The sequence below is a fragment of the Aythya ferina genome (assembly GCF_964211825.1).
Source record: "Aythya ferina genome assembly, chromosome: 28".
In the NCBI taxonomy this organism is placed as follows: domain Eukaryota; kingdom Metazoa; phylum Chordata; class Aves; order Anseriformes; family Anatidae; genus Aythya; species Aythya ferina.
In genome coordinates this window covers 1,291,962-1,315,084 of record NC_140325.1, presented here as the reverse complement: position 1 = coordinate 1,315,084, position 23,123 = coordinate 1,291,962, and the positions used below count along the sequence as shown (strand labels likewise).

At 67.6% G+C, this 23,123-nt stretch overlaps 3 protein-coding genes and 1 long non-coding RNA gene across 5 annotated transcripts; 1 reads left to right on the top strand and 3 right to left on the bottom strand.

The window, feature by feature from the left end:
• Positions 1-939: 939 nt before the first annotated feature.
• Positions 940-6,616, bottom strand: CS (citrate synthase). Its single transcript, XM_084499910.1, has 11 exons — positions 6,449-6,616; positions 3,816-3,863; positions 3,602-3,709; positions 3,451-3,516; positions 3,240-3,371; positions 2,977-3,165; positions 2,691-2,890; positions 2,289-2,418; positions 2,099-2,200; positions 1,825-2,034; positions 940-1,742 (listed from the first exon to the last, which is right to left on the bottom strand). Exons 1-11 carry the CDS (start codon positions 6,500-6,502, stop codon positions 1,572-1,574), a joined length of 1,410 nt encoding a protein of 469 aa, XP_084356036.1. The 5' UTR covers positions 6,503-6,616; the 3' UTR covers positions 940-1,571.
• Positions 6,617-7,434: 818 nt separating this feature from the next.
• Positions 7,435-11,083, bottom strand: CNPY2 (canopy FGF signaling regulator 2). Its single transcript, XM_084499909.1, has 5 exons — positions 10,540-11,083; positions 9,586-9,701; positions 9,106-9,303; positions 8,788-8,884; positions 7,435-7,889 (listed from the first exon to the last, which is right to left on the bottom strand). Exons 1-5 carry the CDS (start codon positions 11,066-11,068, stop codon positions 7,846-7,848), a joined length of 984 nt encoding a protein of 327 aa, XP_084356035.1. The 5' UTR covers positions 11,069-11,083; the 3' UTR covers positions 7,435-7,845.
• A 286-nt stretch (positions 11,084-11,369) lies between these two features.
• PAN2 (poly(A) specific ribonuclease subunit PAN2) lies at positions 11,370-22,038 on the bottom strand. Of its 2 annotated transcripts, none has more exons than XM_084499907.1 (26): positions 21,972-22,038; positions 21,212-21,512; positions 20,517-20,686; positions 20,305-20,425; positions 20,145-20,222; positions 19,726-19,993; positions 19,218-19,560; positions 18,605-18,701; positions 17,840-17,959; positions 17,550-17,669; positions 17,350-17,478; positions 17,001-17,200; positions 16,579-16,721; positions 16,127-16,233; positions 15,518-15,616; positions 14,949-15,025; positions 14,313-14,454; positions 13,905-14,042; positions 13,215-13,274; positions 13,011-13,101; positions 12,776-12,933; positions 12,517-12,660; positions 12,154-12,333; positions 11,940-12,033; positions 11,638-11,835; positions 11,370-11,562 (listed from the first exon to the last, which is right to left on the bottom strand). In XM_084499907.1, exons 2-26 carry the CDS (start codon positions 21,491-21,493, stop codon positions 11,528-11,530), a joined length of 3,594 nt encoding a protein of 1,197 aa, XP_084356033.1. In that variant the 5' UTR covers positions 21,494-21,512; positions 21,972-22,038; the 3' UTR covers positions 11,370-11,527. The 2 variants fall into 2 exon arrangements, with proteins under 2 accessions (XP_084356033.1, XP_084356034.1); XM_084499908.1 differs by having other exon boundaries at positions 16,579-16,718.
• LOC311424603 lies at positions 17,611-18,107 on the top strand. The gene is made up of 2 exons (XR_014686133.1): positions 17,611-17,750; positions 17,955-18,107. It is a non-coding gene; the product is annotated as an uncharacterized lncRNA (long non-coding RNA).
• Positions 22,039-23,123: the final 1,085 nt, after the last annotated feature.

Below are 23,123 nucleotides of genomic sequence, written 5' to 3'. Positions count from 1 at the left end.
GGGCCAGGGCTTGCCGGGGGGGGGCCTGGCTGCCAGGAACCCCCCTGCCCCATCCCCTGGCTCTTCAGGAACAAAAGGGAAGGAGAAGGGTGCAGAGAGAGGAGGCGGCAGCTGGAGCAGAGCTGCTGCCGGCCCCTCGCCTGCAGCCGCCGCAGGGGGGGCCCCCAGCACGGCCCCCCCCGGGTCCGCAGGGAGCGGAGCCGAGCCCCCGGCAGCGCCCGCGCCACCGCCAGACCCGACGTCGCACATTTGCACAAGTCGCACGCACAGCGGGGGGGGATGGGGGGGCTTGCTCAGAACTTGCCCCCCCCCTCCCCCTCCTCCCCCAGCCCCTCGCAGCCCCCCAGCACCTGCCCCAGGGACCAGGACGGCCCCGGCCCGAGGCACCCCCTGCCCCCCCCGAGCTTCCCCTTACCTTCAGTGTGGAGGATCCAGCTCCAGCAGGCCCGAACACCCGCTGAGGGGGGGCCCACCGGGGGCCCCCTGAGCCCCCCCCCAACCCCAGGCTCCTCCCCCTCGCCCCCCCCCCAGTTCCATCCCCAGCACCGAGGGGATCGTGGCCTTGCTGCCCGAGGAAGGACTTCTACATGCCAATAAAGAGCATTTTCCAAGGGTGAGCCCGGCCTCCTGGTCTTCATTTAGGGGCTGCAGGGCTGGGAGGGGGGCACTGGGGTGGGGGGGGGACAGGCACTGAGCCCCCCAGGCCCTGAACCAGGCTCCTGCCTGGCACCCGCAGGCACCACAAGCCTCCTGCTGCTGGTTTGTAGCGCTCCTGGGGGGCCAAGCACCACCACGCCACCCCCAGTAGGGACAAATGGGGGCCAGGAATCCACAAAATGGGGGTGAGAACCAGCCCTGACCCCCCCCCAGCCCTACAAGAACAGCCCCAGGGTCAGGGTCCTGCACCCAGCAGGACGGCTGGCGGGCAGCAGCTGGGGCTTTGTTAATAAAAACATTTATTTTGCATTTTTTTGTTGTTTGTACAGAACCGCCCAAAGCCTGCGATGGGCCGGGGCTGGGCCAGCACGGGGAGAGGGGGGGGGCCCAGCTCCGGCTCCGGGGGCATCGGGCGTGGGGATTCACACAAACACGGGGGGGGCACGGGCCGGGGAGGAGTGTATCGAGGCCTTTCCAGGGAGAAAGGGGGGGCTGAGACATTCGTTCTTCACCAGCTGCCCCGAGGGCTTGAGCCCCACAGTGGGGGTTGCGGACAGGAGTCTGGACTGAACCCCTCTCGGGGGGGCACGGGGGGGGGGTTAAATGGCTGCGGTGGGGCAGCCCCACAGCCCTGCAGTGCCAGCCCCCCAGCAGCGGGGAGCCCGGGGGCTCCGTGTGCGTGGCGCTGGCCCAGGGCAGAGCCAACAAAGGGGCGACAGCCGGGAGGCTGGGGGGGGTCCAGGCCCGGAGGGGGGGCCCTGTGCCAGGGCAGGGAGGGGGCACAGGGCGGGTGGGACCCCCGGGGCTGCTTCTACCACCCCGCAGCCGGAGCGGGGTTCAGTGCTGAGTCCGTCCCGGGCCCGGAGGCGTCCTGGGGGGCGAGCAGCGAGCGCGGCCCCGTCCCCGTCCCTTCTTTACCCAGATTTGTAGCCCACGAGCTGCATCAGGCCCTTGGTGCTCATGGATTTGGGCCGCTCCAGGGGGAAGCCCAGCGCCCGGCTCCAGATGAGCTGCGAGAGGACGCCCAGGGCACGGGAGACCCCGAAGAGCACCGTGTAGTACTTCATCTCCTTCATGCCGTAGTACTGCGGGGGGAGAGTGGCGTTAGGGCTGGGCCCCGGGGGGGTGAGAGGGGAGCTTTTGGGGCAGGCCCAGCCCGAGGCTCACCTGCAGCAGGACCCCGCTGTGAGCGTCCACGTTGGGCCAGGGGTTCTTGGCCTTGCCCTGCTCCAGCAGCACGTTGGGGACGATCTTATAGAGCTGGGCCACCAGCTTGAACATGGGGTCCTTGGGCAGGTGCTTGAGGGCGAACTCCCGCTGGCAGGTGTAGCGGGGATCCGTCTTCCGCAGCACGGCGTGCCCGTAGCCCGGCACCACCTGCAAGGAGGGGGTCAGAGCCCGGCACGGCCCCGGCCCCTCGCCCCGGCCGGGCCGCACTCACCCTGCCCGAGTTGAGCGTGTTCCAGATGAAATCCCGCAGCTTCTCGTCCGACACCTCCTGGCCCAGCTCCTTCTGCAGGTCGGTGAGCCACAGCAGCACCTCCTGCGGGCATGGACAGCGGTCAGGGGGTGAGAACGGCGGGATGGACAGACAGACAGACAGACAGGCAGACGCAGGCAGAGCCACCTACCTGGTTGGCGAGGCCGTGCAGGGGCCCGGCCAGCCCGTTCATAGCAGCAGCGAAGGCGAGGTACGGGTCCGAGAGCGCGCTGCCGACCAGGTGGCTGGTGTGGGCGCTCACATTTCCCCCTTCGTGGTCGCTGCAGGGGCGAGGGGCTGCATTAGGTCTCCCACGCCCCCACCGAGGGACCCCACAGCCAGAGGAAAGCCCCCACAGCATTCTTCAGGTGGAGGGGCCAACAACCCCTCCCCACCACGCTCCCAGCCCAGCACGGCCCTGCCCCAGGGCTCTGCACCACGCACCCGGTGCCACCCTGGAGCAGCCCGGGCACATCCCAGGACCTTGTCCCATCCCTTGCCCCAGGGCAGGGCCAAGTCCCCGCCTGCTCCCTTCCCTGCCGCTCCCCGGTACCTGTGGATGGTGAGGTAGAGCCGCATCAGCTCGATGAACTGGGGGTCGGTGTAGCCCAGCATGTTGGTGAAGTTGTGGGACCAGTCCAGGTTGGGGTCGATGGCCCCGATGCTGCTGCCCTCGCGGTACAGGTTGCGGTAAATCTTCGCGGCGACGCAAGGCAGCTTGGCGATCAGGTCCATGGCATCCTCGTAGACAAACTGGGACAAACGGCGGTGAGATGGAGCTGGGGGACCGTGAGCCCCCGCCCCCAGCACCGCACCGAGACACCCGGCCCCCCCCGTACCTCCCAGTACTTGACCCGGTTGATGCCCTCAGCGTAGGCGCGGGCGAACTTGCTCTCGCTGTTGAGGGCAGTGATGGCGGCGCTGAGCTGGGACATGGGGTGCAGGTTGGTGGGGAAGTTGTCCAGCATCGTCACCACGTGGGAGGGCAGCGCGGCACGCTTGGCCCACTCGCGGGACACCCAGTTCACCTGCGGGGAAACGGGGCTGAGCCTGCGGGCTGGGGGGCTGCCAGCCCACCCCCCCTGGGACCCCAGCACGTTACCTGCTCCTGGGTGGGCACCTCTCCCGTCACCAGCAGCCAGAAGAGCCCCTCGGGCAGTGGCTCCTCGCCCCCCGCTGCTTTGGGCAGCAGCTTCTGGCACTCGGGGATGCTGTACCCGCGGAAGCGGATGCCCTGAAAGAGCCCAGAGCAAGCGTCGGCCGCTGCAGCGACACCCACGCGAGGCAGACACCTGAGCAGGGCAGAACCCTACCTCATCGGGATCCAGCACAGAGGTCTCGTATATCAGCCCCTTCATGCCCCTCATCCCGCCGTACACCTGGGGAAGGGCGGAGGGAGGACGTTACCCGCGGTGGCGCAGCCCGGCAGCCCCGCTGCGGCAGGACGCGGCCGCCCCCGCTCACCATGTCCACCGTGATCTGCCCGATGGCCGTGCTGCCGTGCTGCTGCCTGAAGTTCTTGATTTTCGCTTGCTCCTTGGGGATCATGTTTGCAAGGACGTCTTTCAGGTTCTGGGAAAGGGGAGGGAACCGTGAGCCCCGGTGCCTGTAGGGGGGCCGACCACACGCCCCTCAACCAGCTCCAGGAAGGGCTGACAGCCGCGGGGGCTGCTCTTACCGTGGCAGCGCTGGCGTGACGGGCGGCGAAGAGGACGCACGGCGCATTCTGCGGGAGAGCAGACACAGGGGCTGAGTTACCCCGGGTCCCGAGCGCCCGGTCTGCCCCATTCCGGGCAGGGTTTCAGCCAGGCGAGCGCAGCCCCAGTCCCGGAGCACAGCCCCAGCCCCGGCTCTCGGCAGCAGAGCCCAGCTCCTGCGGCAGGAGGAGCCCCGTGACTCCGGGAGATGGAGATCTCTCGTCTCGCAAGGACGCTGCGCCCTGCAGCCGGCGCCTTCCCCGCCCACCCGCGCCGAGATCAGACCCAGCAGGTTCAGCCAGGCACCGGGGGGAGGCCGGCGCGGGGCCTCGCTCATGCTCGTCACGTACGGCCCCGCTGCAGAGCGGGCTCCGCGCCCCTCCGCCGGCCGCCTCTCGCTTCCTACTCCCGGCACAGAGGAAGCGGCGGCACGTGGGAGCCGGTGCTGCCGGCAGAGCCCAGCCAGGCCGACATTACCGCAGGTTTCCTGTGCGGGGGCTCAGCATGGTGTGTCCCGGTGTGTCCCCCCCCTTTCTCCACCCCCCCCCCCCGCCAGCTCGGCAGGCATCCAGGGAAAGCCAAGCTTTGTTCCTTGCCCGCGCGCTCCCAACCGCGGGGACTCCGGCCGGGCAGGACGCCCTGACGCAGCCCGGCAGCGCCTCGGCCCCGGGCCGCCCTCGCCGCACCCTGCCCGCGGCGGGGACACCGGGGACACCGCACCCGACCCACGGCTGCCCCCGGGTCTCCCGGGCACCCTGCCCGCAGCAGCCCTCCAAGCAGGGGTGCCCCTGCCCTGGGGAGTCCCCAAACACCCCCCCCGGGTCTCCCGATGGGACGGGGCGTTCAGACCCGCTGTGGTGCCCAGGGCAGCCCCCAGGCTCCGGGGTCGGGACCCCCGTGCAGAGGGGGACCGGGTGCGGGGGCTGAGGGGGGGCTCTGTGCCCTGCATAACCCCAGGGCCCAGCCCCAGCAGTGCGGGGCCGGGCAGGTTTGCAGCTCTGGGCCTGGGCCAGGCCCCCCCCGGCACGGGGCCAGCCCCCCCCCCGGTGCGGGGCCGCTGCAGCAGAGGCAGATCATGACTCGCTTTTTCCACTGGCTCCCGGGGGGACCCGGTGGGGCTCGGTGCCGCATCAAACCCCACGTCCCGCAGCCCCAAGCCCCTCAGAAGCCCCCCAGCCCAGCGCAGGGGGGGGGCCCAGCCCCCCCAAGCACAGCTCGAGCCGCCCCGCACGGCTGCGCGAGGCAGCTGCAGGAACAGGCGGCAGCCGAGAAGGGAAAATGCCGCCGGGAACAATAGAGGCAGAACCAAGCCCAAGGTCAGGGCGGCTGCTGCGGGGCTCTCGCTCGGCCCCCCTGCGGGGAACGCACCCGGCCCTCAGCCCCCCCCCAGCCTGGGGGACCCACGGGACAGCCCCGGGCACCTCCGTGGGACACGAAGCCCCCCCGCAGGCTTTTAGGGCTGAACCTGCAGGGCCGTGTCCTGCAGCAGCAGGGGGTAGGGCCCCCCAAAACTCTCCTTGCCCCCCCCCCAGACCCTCTCTCCGTGCCCCCCATCGGGGTGTCAGCACCAGCACCGTCACCAGGCGGGTGTCGCAGCGTGAGGGCCGCGGTGCCCCTCACCTCTGTGCCTCCGGGGGGGTCCCGCTGCACCCCAGAGCCCCCCCCGGCACCGGGCTGGGGGCACCCGTGCGGCCGCAGCCCCGGCCCCGCCCGGGCCGAGCTGTCACAAGCTCAAGGTCACACGTGCGGGCGGCCGGGCTGGCGGCCACAGGCCCGCGGCTCCCGGCATCGCCCCCCCCGCCTGGGGAGGGGGCGGCCCCGGGGACCCCAACACCAGCCCCGGGGGGGGGGGGGAGAACCGGGGAGGTCCTCCGGTAGCACCGGGGAGCTGAGGGGTGTCCGGGGGGGGCTGAGCTGGGATCCACCGGGGTTTGGGGGGGGCTGGAGAACAGCGGGGGGGGGGGGGGAGGAGGAGGGGGGGGGGGGGGGGAGGAAGGCCGCGATGCCTCGGCTCAGGCCGTGAGGAGGATCCGGGCCGGGATTAGCGTGCAAAGCCAACGGCTTCACCCCGGCCCCGGGGAGGCCTCCCCCGTTGGGCAACGCTAATTAGGAAGCGCTAATTAGGGAGCGCCGAGGAAAGGCCGGGGCGCTGAGCAGCCCCCCCCTACCCCATCCCCCTCCCCCCACCACCACCACCACCCCGGGCGGGGCCGGGGCCAAGTCGGGCACCACAACACGGCGGCGGCGGGCCCAAAATAACGCCCGGTCGATAACGGCGCCCGTTACGAAACGGCGGGGCCGCGGCCAAGGCCAAGGCCGGGGGGGGGCACCGGGGGGGGCACCGGGCAGAGCCCCCCGCCCCCTGCTATCAGCGGAGCCCCCCCGGGAGCACGGAGCCGCCCCCTCCCCGTGCCCCCCCCCCCTCCCGGTGCCGCTCAGCGCCACGTGCCGCCGCCCCCGCGGCCCCTTTAAGGCGCCCCCCCCCCCAGCATCGCCCCTTTAAGAACGGGCCCCCCCCCACGGTCTTATCCCCCCCCCCCCCTCCCTCCCTTCCACCCCGCGGCGGCGGCGTCTCCCCTTTAAGGCGCGGCGGGGCCGGGGCGGGCGCCCTCACCTTGGGCCCGCGGAGGCGCGCGGCCGCCCGGCTGCCGGCGGCGAGGAGCGTCATGGCGGGACCGGGAGCGGGGCCGGGAGCGGGGCCGGAGCCGGGAGCGGGGCCGGGAGCGAGCGCTGAAGGCGGCGGCGGCGGCCGGGGGGTCCTCAGAACCGCGGGCGGGGCGGGGCGCGGCGCGGCGCAGGTTATTAGCATAGCCCCGCCCCCGCCCGCCCCCTCGCGGGGCCGAGCCGCTCGCCATTGGTGGGGACGTGCCGCGCGGGGCGGGGCCATGCAAATGAGGCGGCGGGGGGCCGGGCTATAGGTGGCTGCGGCGTTCGCCTGATCTGGGCGGGGGGAGGGTGGCGAGGCGGTGGGCCCCGCCCCGTGACGTCACCGAGCGCCTCGTGACGTCATCGAGCGCCGCGTGACGTCACACTCCCCGCCACAGCCGTTCGGGTGGCCCGGCAGCGCGAGGCCGCGGCGCGAGGCCGCCCTCTGATGTCAGCAGGCAGCCGGCCGTGACGTCACCGGGGCCGTGACGTCATCACAGCAGGAGGCGCCCAGCAAGCAATGGGAGCCAGGCTCCGTGATGACGTCACAGATCGGGCAGGGGGGAGGGGGCGGGGCTGGGCCCGGCCGGGGGTGACCCCAGGGCATTGCCCCGGGCGGTGGCACCAGGGGACACGGCCCTGGGCCGAGGTGACGCCGCGCGGCCGCGCCACCTGGGCTGAGCCCCTGGGCAGCACCCAAGGGTGCCGGGGCCCTGCGGCCACCCCGGGCCGGGTGACACGGGGCCAGGGGCTGCTCGGCACCAAGGCCAAGCAGCCGGGAGCCACGAGGAAGAGGAGCCCGAGTCACGGGAGGCACCGCAGGGACACTGCAGCACCCCCCGGTGCCACCCTCGGTGAACAGGGGCACCCTGGGGACACCCTGGGGACACCCCGTGCCCACCCTGGGGCCGCGCACCCACCCCCCGAAGGCACAGAGGGAGCGACACCTGCCCGTGCTGGGCCCCGTGGCTCGGCCGCCGCACGGCCCCGTTTATTGCCCTGCGACCGGGAGGGGGGCTCCCAGGATCTGGCCCTGGATGCCTGAGACCCCCAGGAGCCCCCGTGGCGCCCCGCGGCCCCCGGCAGCAGCAGAGGAGCCTCTGCCTGCGGCCTGCCCGGAGCCACGCTTCAGCCGCTGAAATGTTCCCAGACGAAGGAGGACGTGTCCCATCCCACCGTGCTGCAGCGGACGGGCAGCGAATAAATAGGATGAGAGAGCACCAGACAGGGAGAGGCGACGGCTGCACCCGGGGCAGGGCCGCCCGGCTCCCGGGGCAGCGGGGATGAGGTGAACCGAGAGGTCGGGGGCGTCCGGAGGGAGCCCGGCACCAGCAGAGGGGTCGGCACAGCCCGGGGCCGTCCACGTCACAGCTCGTCGTGCGGGATGTGCAGCGCGTGGTCGCACAGGTCTGCGGGGACAAAGGTGAGCGTGCTCAGGACACGGCACAGCCCCGTGCGCAGCCCCCGCCGGCGCCGGTTGCTGCCGTTAGCCTGGGCGAGCCATGCGCCGAGCGCCTGGGCCGTGACCCGCGCCGGGGACACCTGCACTTCCCCCTCGGTTCTGTGGTTAATGAGAAACGGAGGCGCTGCGCCGGCGCTTCCCCTGCGACCTGGGCGCCCCGGGAGCAGCCGACAGCGCTGCGTGGCCCCGCGGGACCGGGTGCTGCCACCGACACGTGTTTGGGGCACAGCAGGGCCCCACCCTGGTGCCACGGGGCAGGTACCGCGCCACGTTCATTAATAAAGGAAGCACAAAGGTCGCAGCGTGCCCTGACCCCGCTGTTTGCAGGCCAGAAATAGCACTGCGGGAAGGGAGACGCTGTGGGACGGGCGCCCGGCCATTGGCTGCGGGGGGAGCCCAGAGCCGGGGCAGCCAATGGAGCTGGTGGTGAAGCTGCCCTGGTTCTGCCCCAGGCAGCGCGCCAGCCCAGGCACAGCTCCCAAAAAAAGCTGCAGGCAGCTCCCTGAGGCGTGGGGCTGGCAGCACGGGGACCGACAGGCACGCTGCTCCGCAGGGCTGGGGGACGGCAGGATTTCAGGGAGAATCTGCGTGCCCTGAGCTCACGGGGCAGCTGCGGCTGCTCGGGGCATCAGAGCCATGGGGGAAACCCTCGGGCTCCAGAGCTTTGCCCCAGGAGCAGCCTGCAGAAGCCTGGCTGGAGCAGAAGGCTCCAAGCATGGAACTTGGAGAGGGACAGTCCTGAAACCTGCCCAGGGAGAGGGGAGCTTGGAGAGGGCTCTGAGCACCCCGAAGCACGCTCTGACAGCTGGAGAGCCCCAGCCCCAGGACGGCCCAGCCCAGCTCACCCGTCCGCTTGCTGCAGAGCCGGTCCTTGACATTGTCAGCCTCGTGGGACAGGAACTCGATCAACTCGTCCTCGTACTCCTCGGCAATGCTCTCACACTGCAATGGTAACCGTGGGGGTCAGACGACACCGACAGCGCCCACCTGGGGGCAGCCTCCTCTCCCCCAGCCCCAGGAGGAGCCAAAGGAAGCAGCCGGGAGCAGCTGGTGGGACCAGCTCCATCCCTAGAAGGGCTGCAGCTGCCACGTGGGGGGACCCATGGCCTAAGACATCCACCGAGCTGCGACAGCCACCCCGAGGACCCAATTCCCACACGCACCGCAAACTTCAGACTCGAAGCCACATCTCCATCGATTTTGACCCCCGAGAGGTCCATCTTGGTCCCATCGTGGGAGATGACGCGGACGTAACTTTTCCGGTGTGTGGACGGATCCACCTTCTCTCCGTATTCCTTCATCTTCTCGCACACCCGCTCCAGCAGCTCGGTCAGGTGCGCCTCCGAGCGGGCATAGGGCACCTGCGGGACGAGCATGAGAGCAGCGGGGTCAGGCCTTTGAGCACGACAGCAGAGCCAGAGTGCTGGGCCAGCACCTCCCCTGGGAGCCAGGGAGCTCCAGGAAAGGCTTGGATGTCCTGCGAGAAACACGGCTCAAAGCCACGCAGAGCCCTCAGCGTGGGCCCAATCCTTCCCTCATCTGCCCTGTTGTGCGGCTGCCGCCCCAGCCAGCTCCGCTCCCCCCATGGCCCCAACCCAGAGCCCCCCGGCAGCGAGGCAGCTGCCCGCCGGGATGCTTCCCACCTCCACAACCGACTGGCTGCCATCGGGGTTGATCCGGAACGAGCCCATCTGGATGGTTTTCCTGGGGTCCACCTGAGCAATCTCCCACTCCAGCTCATCCACCAGCGCCCGGCATGCTGCGGGAACGCGGACATCAACAGCCCAGAACCGACAGCATCAGCTGAGCCCCGGCCCCATCAGACGGTGGCGGGGAGGGACCGGTACAGCCCACGCAGGACAGCAGCCGTGCGGGGAGCGGGACCCAGCAGCCCTCTGGGGACACCCGGCTGCCCCCAGTTGGGGTGAGGGAGGGGAAGCAGCAGTCGTGCTGGGCGCTGAGCAGGTCCCAGATGCTGCTGAGCTGTCCCCCTCCCTCCTGTCCCATCTCTCCCATCCCATCCCGTTCCCTCCCATCCCGTCCTGTTTCCTCCTGTTCCGTTTACTCCCATCCCATTCCATTCTCCCGTTTCTCCTGTCCCGTCTCTCCCATCCCGTCCTGTTCCCTCCTGTCCTGTCTCTCCCATCCCATCTCCTTCTTTTCTTTATCTCCCATCCCGTTCCCTCCCATCCCGTCCCGTTTCCTCCTGTTCCGTTTACTCCCATCCCGTTCCACTCTCCCCCGTTCCATTCTCTCCCGTTCCTCCTCTCCCATCCCATCCCCTCCTGTCCCGTCTCTCCCTTCCCATCCCCTCTCCTGCTGTCCCGTGTCTCCCATCCCGTCCCGTTCCCTCCTGTTCCGTTTACTCCCATCCCGTTCCACTCTCTCCCGTTCTCTCCGTTCCCATCTCTCCCATCCCATCTCCTCCTTTCCCGTATCGCCCATCCCGTCCCGTTTCCTCCTGTTCCGTTTCCTCCCATCCCGTTCCTCCTGTCCCATCTCTCCCATCCCGTCCCGTTTTCTCCCTCCCGTCCCATTCCGTTCCCGTCCCTTCTCTCCCGTCCCACCCCCCCCGGTCCCGTCCCGTCCCGTCCCACCTCCGCAGTGCAGGTCCTGTCCCCGCCGGGCACACACCGCCGGCAGCAGCGCAGCCAAGGCCGCGGCGAGGCAGAGCGCGGCTGGGCCCCGGCCGCTCATCCTCGCTGCCCCCGGTCCCCCCCCGCCGCCCCGCACCGCCGGGGCCCGGCCGAGCCCGTTCGGCGCTGCCCCCCCGGGGCTGCCCGCGGCGGTGCCTGTCCCGGCGCCCCCCCTCGGCCCGGCCTCTGCGGGGGGAGGACGCTCGGGGAGGGGAGCGGCGGGGCCGGGCGGGGCGGCGGGGCCGGTTGGGGGCGCGGGGCCCGGTTGGTGGGGTCGCGGCGGGGCCGCTCGGCGCGCAGGCAGCGCCCGGGGCAGCCCGCGGAGAGCTCCGAGGGCCCCGACGGGGACAGGTCCCGGCCCGCGTGGCGATCGGCCCCGGGGGCGGGGCTTGGGGAGGACACGCCCCCTTCTCGGAGAGGGAACGCCCCCTTCTGATGCAGACCCCGCCCCTCCCAGCTGCCCGCCCATCCATTTGCTGGCCTCGCCCATCGCGCTGCTGGCCACGCCCCTCCCCTTTCAGCCACACCCCCGCTCCATGACCACGCCCCCTCCATTGGCCGGTCCCGCTGTCTTCCCACTGTTGGCCACGCCCCCCACCCGTTGACCCCACCCCTCCTTTAAAGAGCCACGCCCTCCCCCTACCAACCACGCCCCTCCCTTGGCCCGCCCCGCCCTCTCTCTGTGCTGGCCCCTCCCCTCCGCTGTTAGCCCCGCCCCTCCGCGTTGCAGGCCCCGCCCCCTCCCGGTCCCGGTCCCGGTCCCATCCCCGCAGCAAGGAAGAGGCGGCGCGGCAGGGCCCGAGGCTGCTTTATGGGGGGCGCCCGGGCCAGCGGGCGGGGGGGGGGGGGGGGAGCGGGGCCGCTTCCCGGGGCTGCCCCCTCCCGGGCCCACCGGGGCAGCCCCGCTGCTGGTTCCAGTCCCGAGGCGGCGGCGCTGGGGGCGTCCCGGTCACAGCGGCAGCACGGGGGGGAACACGGCGCCGTCTGCCGGAGACAAAGCGGGGTGAGGGGGCGCGGGGCGGGGGCCGAGGGGCGACGGGGGCTCCCGGGGCGCCTTACGCTTGGGGCTGCTCTGGCTGTCGGGCTCGGGCACCTTCCAGTCCAGCTTGCGGCCCTTCTCGTACAGCGCCTTCAGCACCTTGCGGAAGTCGTCGGGCTCGCTGCCGCCCTGGCTCAGCTCCAGGTACTTGCGGTAGAGCTGCAGCGCCGTGCGCGCGTCCTCGATGCTGTCGTGGGTCTCGCCCTGGATCTTCAGGTCTGGGGGAACAGAGCCCCCCCCCCCCGCCAGGCTCGGTCAGGGGGAGCAGAGCCCCCCACACCACCACCAACCCCCTCCTCGCGCTGAGGATGCCGCCACTAACCCAGGAAGTACCAGGCGAGGAAGCGCAGGGAAATCATCCTCTTCCTCGGGATGTGGAACAGGTAGACGGTGTCGATCACCTGGTCCTTGGGCACCTGCGGAGCACAGAGGGGGCTGCTAACGGCTGCACCCACGGGGGGCGAGCCCCAGGGTGACCGTGGGCCCCCAGAGCCTCCCCCAGCCCGTGGTCGGGGAGGGGGGCTCAGCGCTGTCACCATGAGGTTGATGACACGGAAATCCTTCTGCAGCCCGTGGCCCACGAACTTGACGCCCACGTCGATGAGGAAGCGCAGCTTCAGGTAGGTGGATTTGAGCGTGGTGAGGTGCTTGGAGGAGATCTTGGCGTCCAGGTCTCCGGGCTTGATCCCGGAGTACTGAGTCAGGTAATCCACCACCTGCAGAGACAGGGCCCGTGCTGGGGGACTGAGGGCTTCACCCCCTCCCCGTTTCCCCTGAGAGCATCCCAGGGAGGATGCTGACATTATTCTGGGTGCCCCTCCACCGAGTGGCAAAGCAGCCAGGCTGCGATAGCCCTGTAGGGCTGGGGAGCTGTGCAAAGCCAGGCAGCAGCCCCCTACCTGCTCCTGCGTGGAGATGTAGTCATCAATGAAGGGGACGCCCTCGTTAGGGCCCTGGCCGCGCACGCACGTGATCCTGGCCACCGACATCTGGCTGGGCTTGATGGTGGACTTGGTCCCATCGCTGCGCAGCTCAGCCTCCTCCTGCGACGGACGGGAGGAGAGCTCAGAGACCGGCAGCTCCTGCAGTGCCCGTGGGACCAGGGGCACCCCAAGGAGCTGCCCCCGCCCCGTTCCCTGCCCCCGGGAGGGACCCGACCTCGTTCAGCGTGACGAACTCGGCATCCAGCCCCACCAGGTCACCCGCCTGCGGCATCTCGCTCAGCATCAGGGGGATGAACGTGGCGTGACACTTGCGCTGCTTGCGAGCCAGCGAGGCCTCCGCCAGCAGCACGCTGGCTTCGATGGGGTTCTTGACTGCAGGAAAAGGGGAAGGGCGATCAGCTGGGAGCCCGTGGCACTGGCCGCACGGCCACTTCCACCCAGACACTCACTGACGAGGTTGTACTTGGCGTTGAGGTTCCTCCGGGCGTAGTAGAGGATCGCCGGCACCTTCCAGCTCATGTCAAACTGCACCGCCTCGCACTGTGGGGAGGGGGGGGCCGTGCAGGGACCTGCTCCCACCTCCAGCAGGAAACCCCCCGCACCCCAGCTCGACTCGAGGCCAGGGCAGACCCCGCTGCGCCCCAGGCACTCACCTTATCCACGGGCTCGATGAGGAAGTCATTGAAGAGATACCACTGCTGGTGCGTGACCCCCTGGCAAGAGACACTGCATCAGGGACCCTCCCCCACAGGCGAAGGCAATGACTCCTCTACCTCGTTACTGGGGAAAGAGGGGTGTGACAATGCCATGTGGGAACTCCCGCCCTTCCTGAGACACTGTGGGGAAACCCCCACTGGCCTGGGTGGTGACGAGCGTATGCGAAGCTCTCGGGCTTGGACGGGCACTCCATGGAGATGCAACAGATAACAGAGAGGGATGAAGTCTTGACATACTCTGGGAACTCCTGGTTTGAGCATCTCCACCAAATTAAAGAACTGCCCCGACCAACCCCCTTTCCTCTGGAAGATGAGGTCACAGCCCTTTTACCTGGAACCACAAGGGCAGGCTGGCAACGTGCCTGTGGGGGAGGAGGAACTAGCCCAAATAGGGGTGGGAAGAGCACTTCTTCAGCCCTCTCATCCCCATAAGGTGCCTGAGAAGCACTTGCCTGTTGAAAACTGCCTGACATCCTCAATAAATTGCACTCAAAGCCTTACTAAGAGACCTAGGAGTGGGTCAGTTAGACTACCCGCTCCCTAAGCGAGCTCTGGGCAAGATCTCCTGGGCAAGGCAGGGTGCCTGGGGCGCAGGGCTGCTCCCACAGGTCCCGCAGGGCTCCTCACCTCCTTCCGCTGGTGGTAGGTCTCTCCCACCTTGATGTGCCCCACCAGGCTGCCCCCTGTGCGGGAGTCCAGGATGTGGACAACGGTGGCCATGAGGTCATAGACGTACACTGAGTCGGGGTCATCGGACGGGCTGAGCTGCAGGAGGAACCAGCCCCGAGGGAAATGCCCGATCTGTCCTCCAGGCAGCTCCCAAACCTCCAGCCCAAACCCCCGCGCTCAGACGTGCAGAATTTTCCAGGCTGGCCATGCGTAAGCCACTGACGGCTCACCCGAGGTGTCTCCAAGTCAACCCCTTTATCTCTCGCCCACAGACACTCAGCAGAAAGCGGTTGTGAAGCAGTTCTGCTCCCGCAGCCCCACGTGCACGTGACCACGCAGCCCCAGGAGGATCTTGTCAGCCTTTACCTCATCGCTTTCACTCCAGTTGCAGACGTCTAGCTCCTTGTTCTTGGTCAGGCTCATCTTGATGGCGTGGGGGATCCAAATGTTCTTCAGTTCCTCCACAGAAGGATACGAATGCCCCGTGTCGGGGTTCCCCAGTTCCTTCCTGCAAGGAGAATCACAGAAGGCAGAGCGGGAGGGAGTCACGAGATGCCTCCTAGCCCAGATTCTCTGGGGGTAGGATCCGCACCACCCAAGCCACCCGTCAGCCAGCCTGTTCCTAAACCTTCCACGGGACAGACAGGGAGTGCCAGAGCTGCAGCACAGCTCCCAGCTGCCTAGAGCAGGGCCTTGGGAAAGGCAGCTGGCTACGTCAGCCAAAAAGGGCCAACGCGTGGTGCTGGGGCTTTTGTCAATCCGAAAAGGGATGGAGAACAAGGGCCAAGGGTTCACGGGGTTATCTCAACGCCGTGCTGTGCAGAGCACCCTTGCGGGATCAGTCTCAGAGCAGCAGTGAGACTGTTCCAGTTTAGGGCCCACAAGAACTACAGATAGGTAGATTATCAAATTCTCATTATGAAATGAGAAACGGCCCTGAATTCCCCAAGGCTGGGAGGAGCAATGCTCAGCTAGAGCCACCACCCCAGAACAGTCACCTACCACTCTCCAAGAGAGATTTCTTTGCCTTTGGTGATCTCAAAGCCTCCTCTCCTCATCATGGCTCTCTGAAACGCATACTGGCAACGAAACACAGGGAAGTGTCAGCATGGAGTGACAGGCCGGGCTCGGGAACACGTGGGTGACAGCCAGACCAGCAGCAGGGAAAAGACAGGGGCTGTAAAGTCAGCGACAGGGAAAAAGACAGCAAGGGAAACCCAACTGTCCACCGGCTCTGCTGGGCCCGTGCTCTGGGAAGCAGGCACCGCCTCGTTGCTCCTAGGTCCTAGGGGGCTGGGGGAATGAAAGTGTGATTCTACTGTAGTCCTGTCAGCTTTGCCACGGCAGGAGATCTTGGCTTTTCCGACTCCAAACGCACAGCTCGTGCTACAAGCATGACCAAATACCAGCATGTCCTCTGCAGATAAAGTACGGTGCTGCTTGGGTGGAGAGCAAGAGACTGTTAGAGACAGCGAGATCACAGGGAAAACACCTCCGCAGAACTGGACACGCAGCAAACCCTGTGCGCCAGGGAGAACAAGCCTGCTTCTGCCCCAAAGTGTCTCCCCCACCTCAGCCTGCGTCTTCCAGAAATCTGCTTCCTTGGAGCTGTTCACCTCACAGTTAATGACCAGGACGTCTGGCAGGCAGCGGATATTCCGGGTCTGAACCTGCAGAGAGAGCGGGAGATGGAAGCAGGGCAGCGCTGAGAGCCCTGGGGAGGCTCACAGCAGGATTTGGGACAGCCCGATCCTCTTCCCTCCCCCTCGCCTTTGCCTACAGCACCGCCTCCCTCCCCACAGGCTCCTGGCTGCTGGAGGTCAAATAAGGGAAACCGAGGCAGGGAGCAGGCTCCCGCATCCCCAGAGGCTGTCTCAGAACAGGTGTGCTTGGCTCCTGGGGGCTTCCCCCTGCCCCGGGGGTTTCAGCTGGGATCTGCATGACCCACAAGCCATGTTCCAGCACCGCGCAGCCCCAGCAGCCCAGGGAATACCCCGCGCCACGCCGGCTTGCAGGCCAGGCTAGGAGCGGAATCTCCTGCATCCGCTCAGGAGGTTCCCCACTGACTAATGGAGAAACTGCCCCCGCTCCGCCCGAGGCATGGGGCACTCACGCCCCTCTCCCACACCCCCTCGCAGCTCACGGAACGCCACGCGCTCCTGCTCCGCTCCCAGGCTCACCGTGGGCTGGTACTTCTCACAGTTCTCACACCAGGCCTGCGTGTTCTGCTCCAAGCAGATGCTTCGCTTTAAAATTTGGGCAAACTCGTAATCTTTGACTGGCTTTTCTGGAGGGAGAAAGGAGAATAACGTCACCTTCCAACACACAAATCTTTACCAATACAGCTCAGCCAAACCTCTGGGGTTTTCCTCATAACCACCAGGGAGAAGGTCAACCCCCAAATCTGCCTTTCTGTAGCCAAAAGCTCAGCTGGTTGGAGACCCAACGCTCGGCCTCGGCTGCCGGGCCTCCCACAGGCCAGACAACTGCAGGAGGTCATCACTGCAGGTGTCCCTCACCTGGAAAAATCACATCTCACCCACGCAGATAACGAGCCCTGCTCGGCTGCCCTGCCCCAGGGGAAAAGCAGCAGCGTGGCAGCTGCCAAGCCCTGCCCTGCCCTGCCCGTTACCGGTGCTCTCAGGGTAGGAGAGGGTGAAGAGCAGCGTGGAGGACACGCGGACGGTTTCCTTGCCGCAGCGACACATGCTGCAGTTCTCCATCTCGCAGCTGAACAGCTGCCCAATAACCGAGTCCCTCGAGGACCCAAAGCTGCTGGAAAATAAAATAAAATAAAATCTGGGTTAGCAGGATCCCAGCGATCCCTGCAGAGCAGGGCTGGGTGGTACGGGGGGCTGACCACTGGGGATCCACGCAGCCCTGCCTGCACAGGGCCTGGGAGGGACAGGGCTCAGATCCTGCTCTAGCCCACAGATCTGTGCGCTCCCCTGTGGCACCTGGAGCAGATGTAGGTGGCAAAAAAGCTCCTTCCTGATGGACAGATGGAGCCACTGACAGCCAGACCCCCTCCCCGCCCCCAGGCCAGGGAGTTACCTGCTGCCAGCCCCCCGATAGGCCTGCGGTCCCTCCTGCTCCTGGGTTTCCTGGTGCAGCTGAGTGAGGATGAAACGGTTCCAGCTCTGAATCAGCCGCCCCAGGTTCACCTTCCCTGTGGCTTCATCCGAGTCAGCCAGGATCAGCCCCAGCGCTGAAGCCTCTGGGATTGTGCGGAAAGCCCGCAGGAAGTTGCTTCCCTGAGGATGGGGCAAGAGCGGCACGTCACAGAGATCAAATGACAGGAGTTTCCACACTGGCTGATGCCATCTCCTGAGAACCCAGCACCACCCTGCTCCCCCATGCTCTCTCCCTGCTGCTTCACAGCACGCCTGGGCCAGCCGCTGACCTGGCAGGGGTCTCCTCGGGACAGGTCCAGCATGTGGAAGAGCAAGCCCAGCTCACAGCCCAGGCAGAACTCCTTCTGGCACAGGTGGTTCTGGACCAGGCAGCGGACCGGCTCCAAGAAATACAGCACCTGGCAGAGACGGGGCTGTCAGGAGCGGTCCCGGGGCTGCAGCAGCCTGGGCAGGGCCGGGCATCTCCCACCTGGATCATGCAGTTGCAGTAGGCATTGGGGATATGGGGCTCCAGGCCTGCAAACAGCGTCTTGTTGTAATGCTTGAAATCGAAATCTTCCAGCCCCAGCTTGGAGTATTTGATTGTGACCTGAGGAAAGACGCAACGTGCCAAACAAACGCCCTCCCGTGGCACAGGACACCTGCGAAATGTCTGTGTCTCCCCACACTGGTAAGCTGGTGCTTGGGCCCACCCCGGTTCTTTGCCAGCCCCCTCCCCGCCGTGGCCCTGGGAGGCTACTGGGAGCCCTGGGAGGCTACCTTCCTGTACTTCTTGGCCACCATGTAGAGGTGTGGCTCCTCTTCTCGCCCAATCGGGGACTCGGGCACTTGGCTGAAGCTGTCAAACTCATTGTCTGCCTCTTTTAACCGGTAGGGGATCTGCGAGGGGGAAGAGAAGGAAGAGCAGCTGAATCCTGAGGTGAAGCACCACGCCACGTACTGACACGAGCGACTCCTGGGCTTTCCTGCCTCCCCGAATGAGCAAAGGAATAAACCAGAAGGGAGTGGGGCCCTCCCTTAACCTGCACGAGGCCTCCACACCTTCCTCGTTACTAGGGACTTATCACTGGGGGAAACTACAGCAGCGCTGCGGGCAAGGACAAAACACAGCAGTGTTTTCCCAAGGACCAGGGACGTGCCCTAAACCTCCGGACCGGACAGCTCAAACCCTTCCTACCGCAGGGCGAGTTAGTGAGGGACCGGGCTTCTGGCCCGACAGGGGGACTCCAATGCCGAGCACTGGTTCACCCTCTGACACTGCAGGAGAGCTGTTGAGCCCAGACCACGCGTCTGCCTCCTGGCACATCCCCAGCCAGAGAACTGCCCCTCCCAGCCCTGTCCCGAGCCCTGCAGAAAGCTCCGAGGTCATTTAGCACGAGCAGGAGCCCCGTCCTTCCCCAGACTGCACCAAAAGGGTGCAAGTCCCAGAGGCAGCAAACCCCTGCCCCGACCTCAGGGCAGAACCCCCCCGAGTCCTGCGCAGCTGGGCCGTGGGATGCTCAGCACCCTCCTGAGAGCAGGTACCTGGTTGCGGAGCTTGGTCCTCGGGTTTGGGGCGTAGCCAATGAACCCCACCTTCTTCATGGTACGCAGAATCTCAGGATCTACTGGAGGGGCTCGCCTACAAAACATGCCAGCGCTCAGCGGCTGCTCCGTTTGGCAGCGTCGCTTCACAAGAACCTTGCTGGATGCACTCAGGGACCCAACGGTGGGACAGGACGGTTCCTCCCCCTCACTCACTGCCCCAGAACCTCTGGGTTCATTTTCTGCCACTACAAAGTACTTGGGCTCCATCAGAGAAGTGCCGAGCACAAGCGTTTAGGACAGGGCTCAGGCAGAGAGAAAAGAAAAGTGCTTCCACACGTGCAGAAGGAAGCCGGGGCCGAACCAGGATCTCCCCCCAGGACCGTGAAGCTTTCACCGTTCCCTGCTCCCTTCAGCCCTGCCCATCGGTTTTGCTGTGCGAGGGGGAACTCATCTCTCATCTCGTGTTTTGCCAGCCACGAGACGGGAAGCAGAGCCCAGCTCCTGCCCCCGGGGGGCGCCCAGCTGCCCCCAACCCCAGGCAGGAGAGGATCCCCGCTGGGACCGGCTTTCCCACTCTGTTTTTTTTTACTGGGAGAGACCGGCAGATTACCGGGGTGCGGGGGCCGAGTTGGCAGCGGGCCAGTCCGAGAGCAGCGTCTCGCTGGTGAGCGGCACGGGGATGAGCGAGAGCGGCACGAGGTCCTGGTTCCAGTCCAAGTGGGGCAGCGTGTCCACCATGCAGGGCAGGGCGAAGTCGGTCTCCCGGGAGTAGGCGTTGAAGGTGACCTCTGGGGAGTCGGCCCAGAGGTGGACGCATCCCTCCGAGTCGCCGAACGCCAGGGCCTGCTTGCTGGCCGAGACGTCGAAGGTCATGATGAGAGGCCCCACGGTGTTCACGTGGAAGATGTCGGCCGGGTTGGCGAGGCCGGTGGGCTCGCAGAACTGGCACTGACCTGCGAGGAGCAAAATGGCATCAGGGAGCAGGACGCCGTGACCCCAGCACAGCTCTCGCTTAGGGGAGCGCCTGGCTGGGCTCAGATCGCTCCGCCAGCTCCGTCCCGCAGGGGTTTGATGCTGAGAAGGGGCAGAGAGGAGGTGAGGGACGCGGCTTCGCCCACCTGTCTGGGAGATGATGGCCAGGCGGGAGGTGTAGGTGGGGATGAAGCGGAGGAAGAAGGGGTCGATGTGGACCTGCAGCGGGGTGGTGGCCCGCATCATGCGCAGGTCGTACACCTTCAGGAAGCGGTCGCAGGCCAGGCCGTTCATTCGGCTGGAGAAGCCGCAGGTCACCAGCAGGTTCCCGTGGACATCAAAGTCGGACAAGCTGCCTGAGTAGGCATCAAATTCGTGTTCCACCACAAACGTGCGTAGATCCCGCAAGGAGACCTGGGAGGGTAAGAGAGGGGTGCTGGGCGCGCAGCTGCCGGCCACCTGGGAGCCCTCTGAGCTCTGGGAAAAGCCAGAGACCGAATCCAGGGCACCCCATGGGGAACCCGAGCACCAGCGGGGCTGCCAGGCAGGATGGGGATGGCGTTACCTTCCCCGAGGTGTGCCCACAGAAAAAGAAGCGGTTTGATTGCCTCATGATGGTGATGCCGGGTACCTCCACGGTGTACTGGGAGGGACACAGAACAGGGGGTGAGCGGGGCTGAGCACCAGGACAGAGCACACGCAGGACGCGGTGCCCCAGGCCGCACCTTCTGCGTCTCCTGGACGGTGTTGAGGTCTATCTCTACCACGTGGTTCTGCAGCCCACCAACGAGCAGAGTGCTGCTGTCCGTGAGCAGGAGGCTGTGCATGTCCTCGGAGTCATCCATGCTGCAGAGGAGGAGAGAGGACAGAAGCTGGGACCTTCTCTACCGAGCTGGGACTGTCCCCTCTTTCCCAGCTGCCAGAGCAAAGCACTCACAGGTAGTCAAAAATGATGAGGCCCCCCCGTGACATGTACTTCAGGTTGGTTTTGGTCAGGAAGAGGACGCCGTTCTCCAGGCTCTGGATCTGCCGGATGTCATCACTGCTGTTCACTTGGAAGGACGAGTAGCGCTCCAGCGTCGGGCCGAAGAACGAGGTGGCATGGCCCTAAAAGCAGCCCGGGACAGGCTCATCAAGACCCAACCCCGGCTTTGGCTGGACGTGACACAACCAAACGCCCCTCTGCACCAGTCTTGGTCGAGGCAGGCTGGAGCCCGAAGGACTCCCTGCCTCTCTGTGTCCCCAGAACTACGGAAAATTGTTCAGACTTTTCCCTCGTAGGCAGACACGAGTAAAGAACCAAAAAGCTCCACTGTCCCAAGACGTCAGGGCAGTAAAGCTACTTGGGAAACACCTGCAGGCAATTTGGTAGACAAATAAGCCTGAGCATTTCCCGTGTTCCAGGACGCATCAGCCGCTTCCAGCCACAAACCCCCTGCATCTGCGCAGCACACCTCCCAGTTTCCAAGCCGACCTTTCCAGCTATGACTCAACCCAGCACCGCGCCGCTCTCCGCTTGCAACCAGCTTGTTGCAGCGTTCGGGTCTCAGGCTGTGACACCCGCAGAGGCACCCGCACTGCTGGCAGCCCCCTTGCACGCCTCGCTCCTCACAGCGGCCCCGAGGCACCTACCCCGTGGTTCCCAACCCACAGCATTTCTTCGTGCAGGTCAAAATGGGAGACGGAGACGGGGACGCCCACTTCGGAGACGGCGGTGTGCAGCTCGCTGTACATGCCCTCCACGATGTGCACCGAGTCCGGCACCGCGATGCCCTCCAAGGGCACCCCCTCGGCGTCCAGCTCCACGTTCTGCAGCAAGCTGGGGTTCAGGTGCGGGTCCAGGACGGGGTCGAGCGCGGGGTGGAGAGCGGGAGCATACTCGGCGAGGGAGGGGTCGAGCCCTTCAAAATTCATGGTGAAAACCGGCGGCTCCCTGCGAAGCAGAAAAGGAACTGAGCGGGTCGGCCAGAAACACCGAGGGCCCGGTTCCTAGAAGCGGCCGCACAGGCACGGTGACTCCGGCCGGTGGAAAAGGCGGCCGGAATCCCCGGTGAGCGCAAGGTGCGCCTCTGCCGGCCGCGGACACGGGCGGCACCGAGCCCACGCACGCAGCCGCCCCCGTGAAGTCCCCTCCCGGGACACACTCAGCGCCCCGTCACGGCCGGCGACCGCCTGGAGACGGGGCCGCGGCGCCCCGGGCCCGCCGACAGCAGCCCCGGGAGCCCCCGCGGGGAGCCGGGCCCCGGCCCCGGGCGGCCCCGGGCGGCCCCGGTGCGGCGCGGCGGGCCCGGGCCCGGCCTCCCAGGGAGCTCCGCACCGGGAGCCGCTCCCCCCCCCCCCCCGCAGCCCCGGGGCCGCAGCGGCCGTTCCGGGGGCCGCCGCCCGCCGTTACCGAGCAGCCCCCGGCGGAGCCCCGCCGGGCCGCCGCCACCGCCCCTCCCGCCGTCGCTATGGCAACCGCGCCCCCCGCTCTCCCGCCCGGAAGCCGCCCCGCCCCTCCCGTGAGGCCGGCGAGCCAATGGCAGCGCGGAGAGGCGGGCGGTGACCAATCAGCGCCAGGGGGAGGCGGGACGAGGCGGGCGGCCCGCCGGACGGCGCGGCGGAGGGGACACAAAGCCGCGGGCGGACGCGGCCTCGACGGCGCCGGGCCCTCGCCCGCCCCGCCCCGCCCCCGGGCCAGGCCGCGCCGCGACGGGGGGCTCGGGGTCACCACGGGGCCCTGCGGACCCCCCACGGACCCCCCACGGACCCCCGGGTGCTGCAGGAGCCGCAGCCCTGGCCCGTCCGACGGCCTCCCGCAGGGTCCCACGGGGTCCCGCAGGGTCCCACGCAGTTTCACAGTGTCCCGCAGTGTCCCACGGGGTCCTGTAGGGTCCCACGGGGTCCCCTGGTGTCACACATCGACCCCTGCCACCCCACGGGGTCCCATGTAGTGTCCCACGGTGCCCCACAGTGTCACACGCAGGGTCCCACAGTGTCCCACGGGGTCCTGCAGTGTCCCACGGGGCCACACGGAGCCATGCAGCATCCCACAGTGTCCCGCAGTGTCCCACACGGTGTCCCACAGTGTCCCACGGGGTCCTCTGGTGTCACACATAGACCCCTGCCACCCCACGGGGTCCCATACAGTGTCCCACAGTGTCACACACAGGGTCCCGCAGTGTCCCACGGGGTCCCACAGGGCCTCGTGTGGCCCCACTGTGTCCCACCCGTCCCACGGGGTCCCACACAGTGTCCCGCAGCGTCCCACGGGGTCCCACCGGGTCCCACGCAGTGCCACACACGGTGTCCTGCAGTGTCCCACGGGGTCCCCCGGTGTCACACACCGACCCCTGCCATCCCACGGGGTTCCCACGCCCCCCACCCCCCCGGCCCAGCACATCACCCCCCCCCCACTGCCCCCAGCCCGTGCCACAGCCGCTGTTCTCCCACCCCCTCCTCTCCCATCCCGGAGCCCCGCGGCCGGGCTCGGGGCTCCGGGGGGGGTCACGGAGGGGTCGGGCACCCGCCGAGCCCCGGGGCCGGTCCGCGGTGGGGGCGAGGG

What these genes read in the sequence shown, in the direction of transcription:
- CNPY2 (XM_084499909.1), bottom strand. Translation starts at nt 11,068, where the DNA reads ATGGGCGAGGCCAGCAAATGGATGGGCGGGCAGCTGGGAGGGGCGGGG. An exon ending in ACAGGACCTGCACTGCGGAG is followed by an intron (nt 9,702 to 10,539) that starts GTGGGACGGGAC and finishes GCGTTCCCGCAG; the next exon opens with CATGCCGGGCGCTGGTGGAT. An exon ending in GCAGCCAGTCGGTTGTGGAG is followed by an intron (nt 9,304 to 9,585) that starts GTGGGAAGCATC and finishes CTCGTCCCGCAG; the next exon opens with GTGCCCTATGCCCGCTCGGA.
- CS (XM_084499910.1), bottom strand. Translation starts at nt 6,502, where the DNA reads ATGACGCTCCTCGCCGCCGGCAGCCGGGCGGCCGCGCGCCTCCGCGGG. An exon ending in GTCACGCCAGCGCTGCCACG is followed by an intron (nt 3,710 to 3,815) that starts GTAAGAGCAGCC and finishes CCCCTTTCCCAG; the next exon opens with AACCTGAAAGACGTCCTTGC. An exon ending in AGGTGCCCACCCAGGAGCAG is followed by an intron (nt 3,166 to 3,239) that starts GTAACGTGCTGG and finishes GTTTCCCCGCAG; the next exon opens with GTGAACTGGGTGTCCCGCGA.
- PAN2 (XM_084499907.1), bottom strand. Translation starts at nt 21,493, where the DNA reads ATGAATTTTGAAGGGCTCGACCCCTCCCTCGCCGAGTATGCTCCCGCT. An exon ending in CCGTCCAGGAGACGCAGAAG is followed by an intron (nt 20,223 to 20,304) that starts GTGCGGCCTGGG and finishes TGTCCCTCCCAG; the next exon opens with TACACCGTGGAGGTACCCGG. An exon ending in ACTGGAGTGAAAGCGATGAG is followed by an intron (nt 14,043 to 14,312) that starts GTAAAGGCTGAC and finishes TTCCTCCTGCAG; the next exon opens with CTCAGCCCGTCCGATGACCC.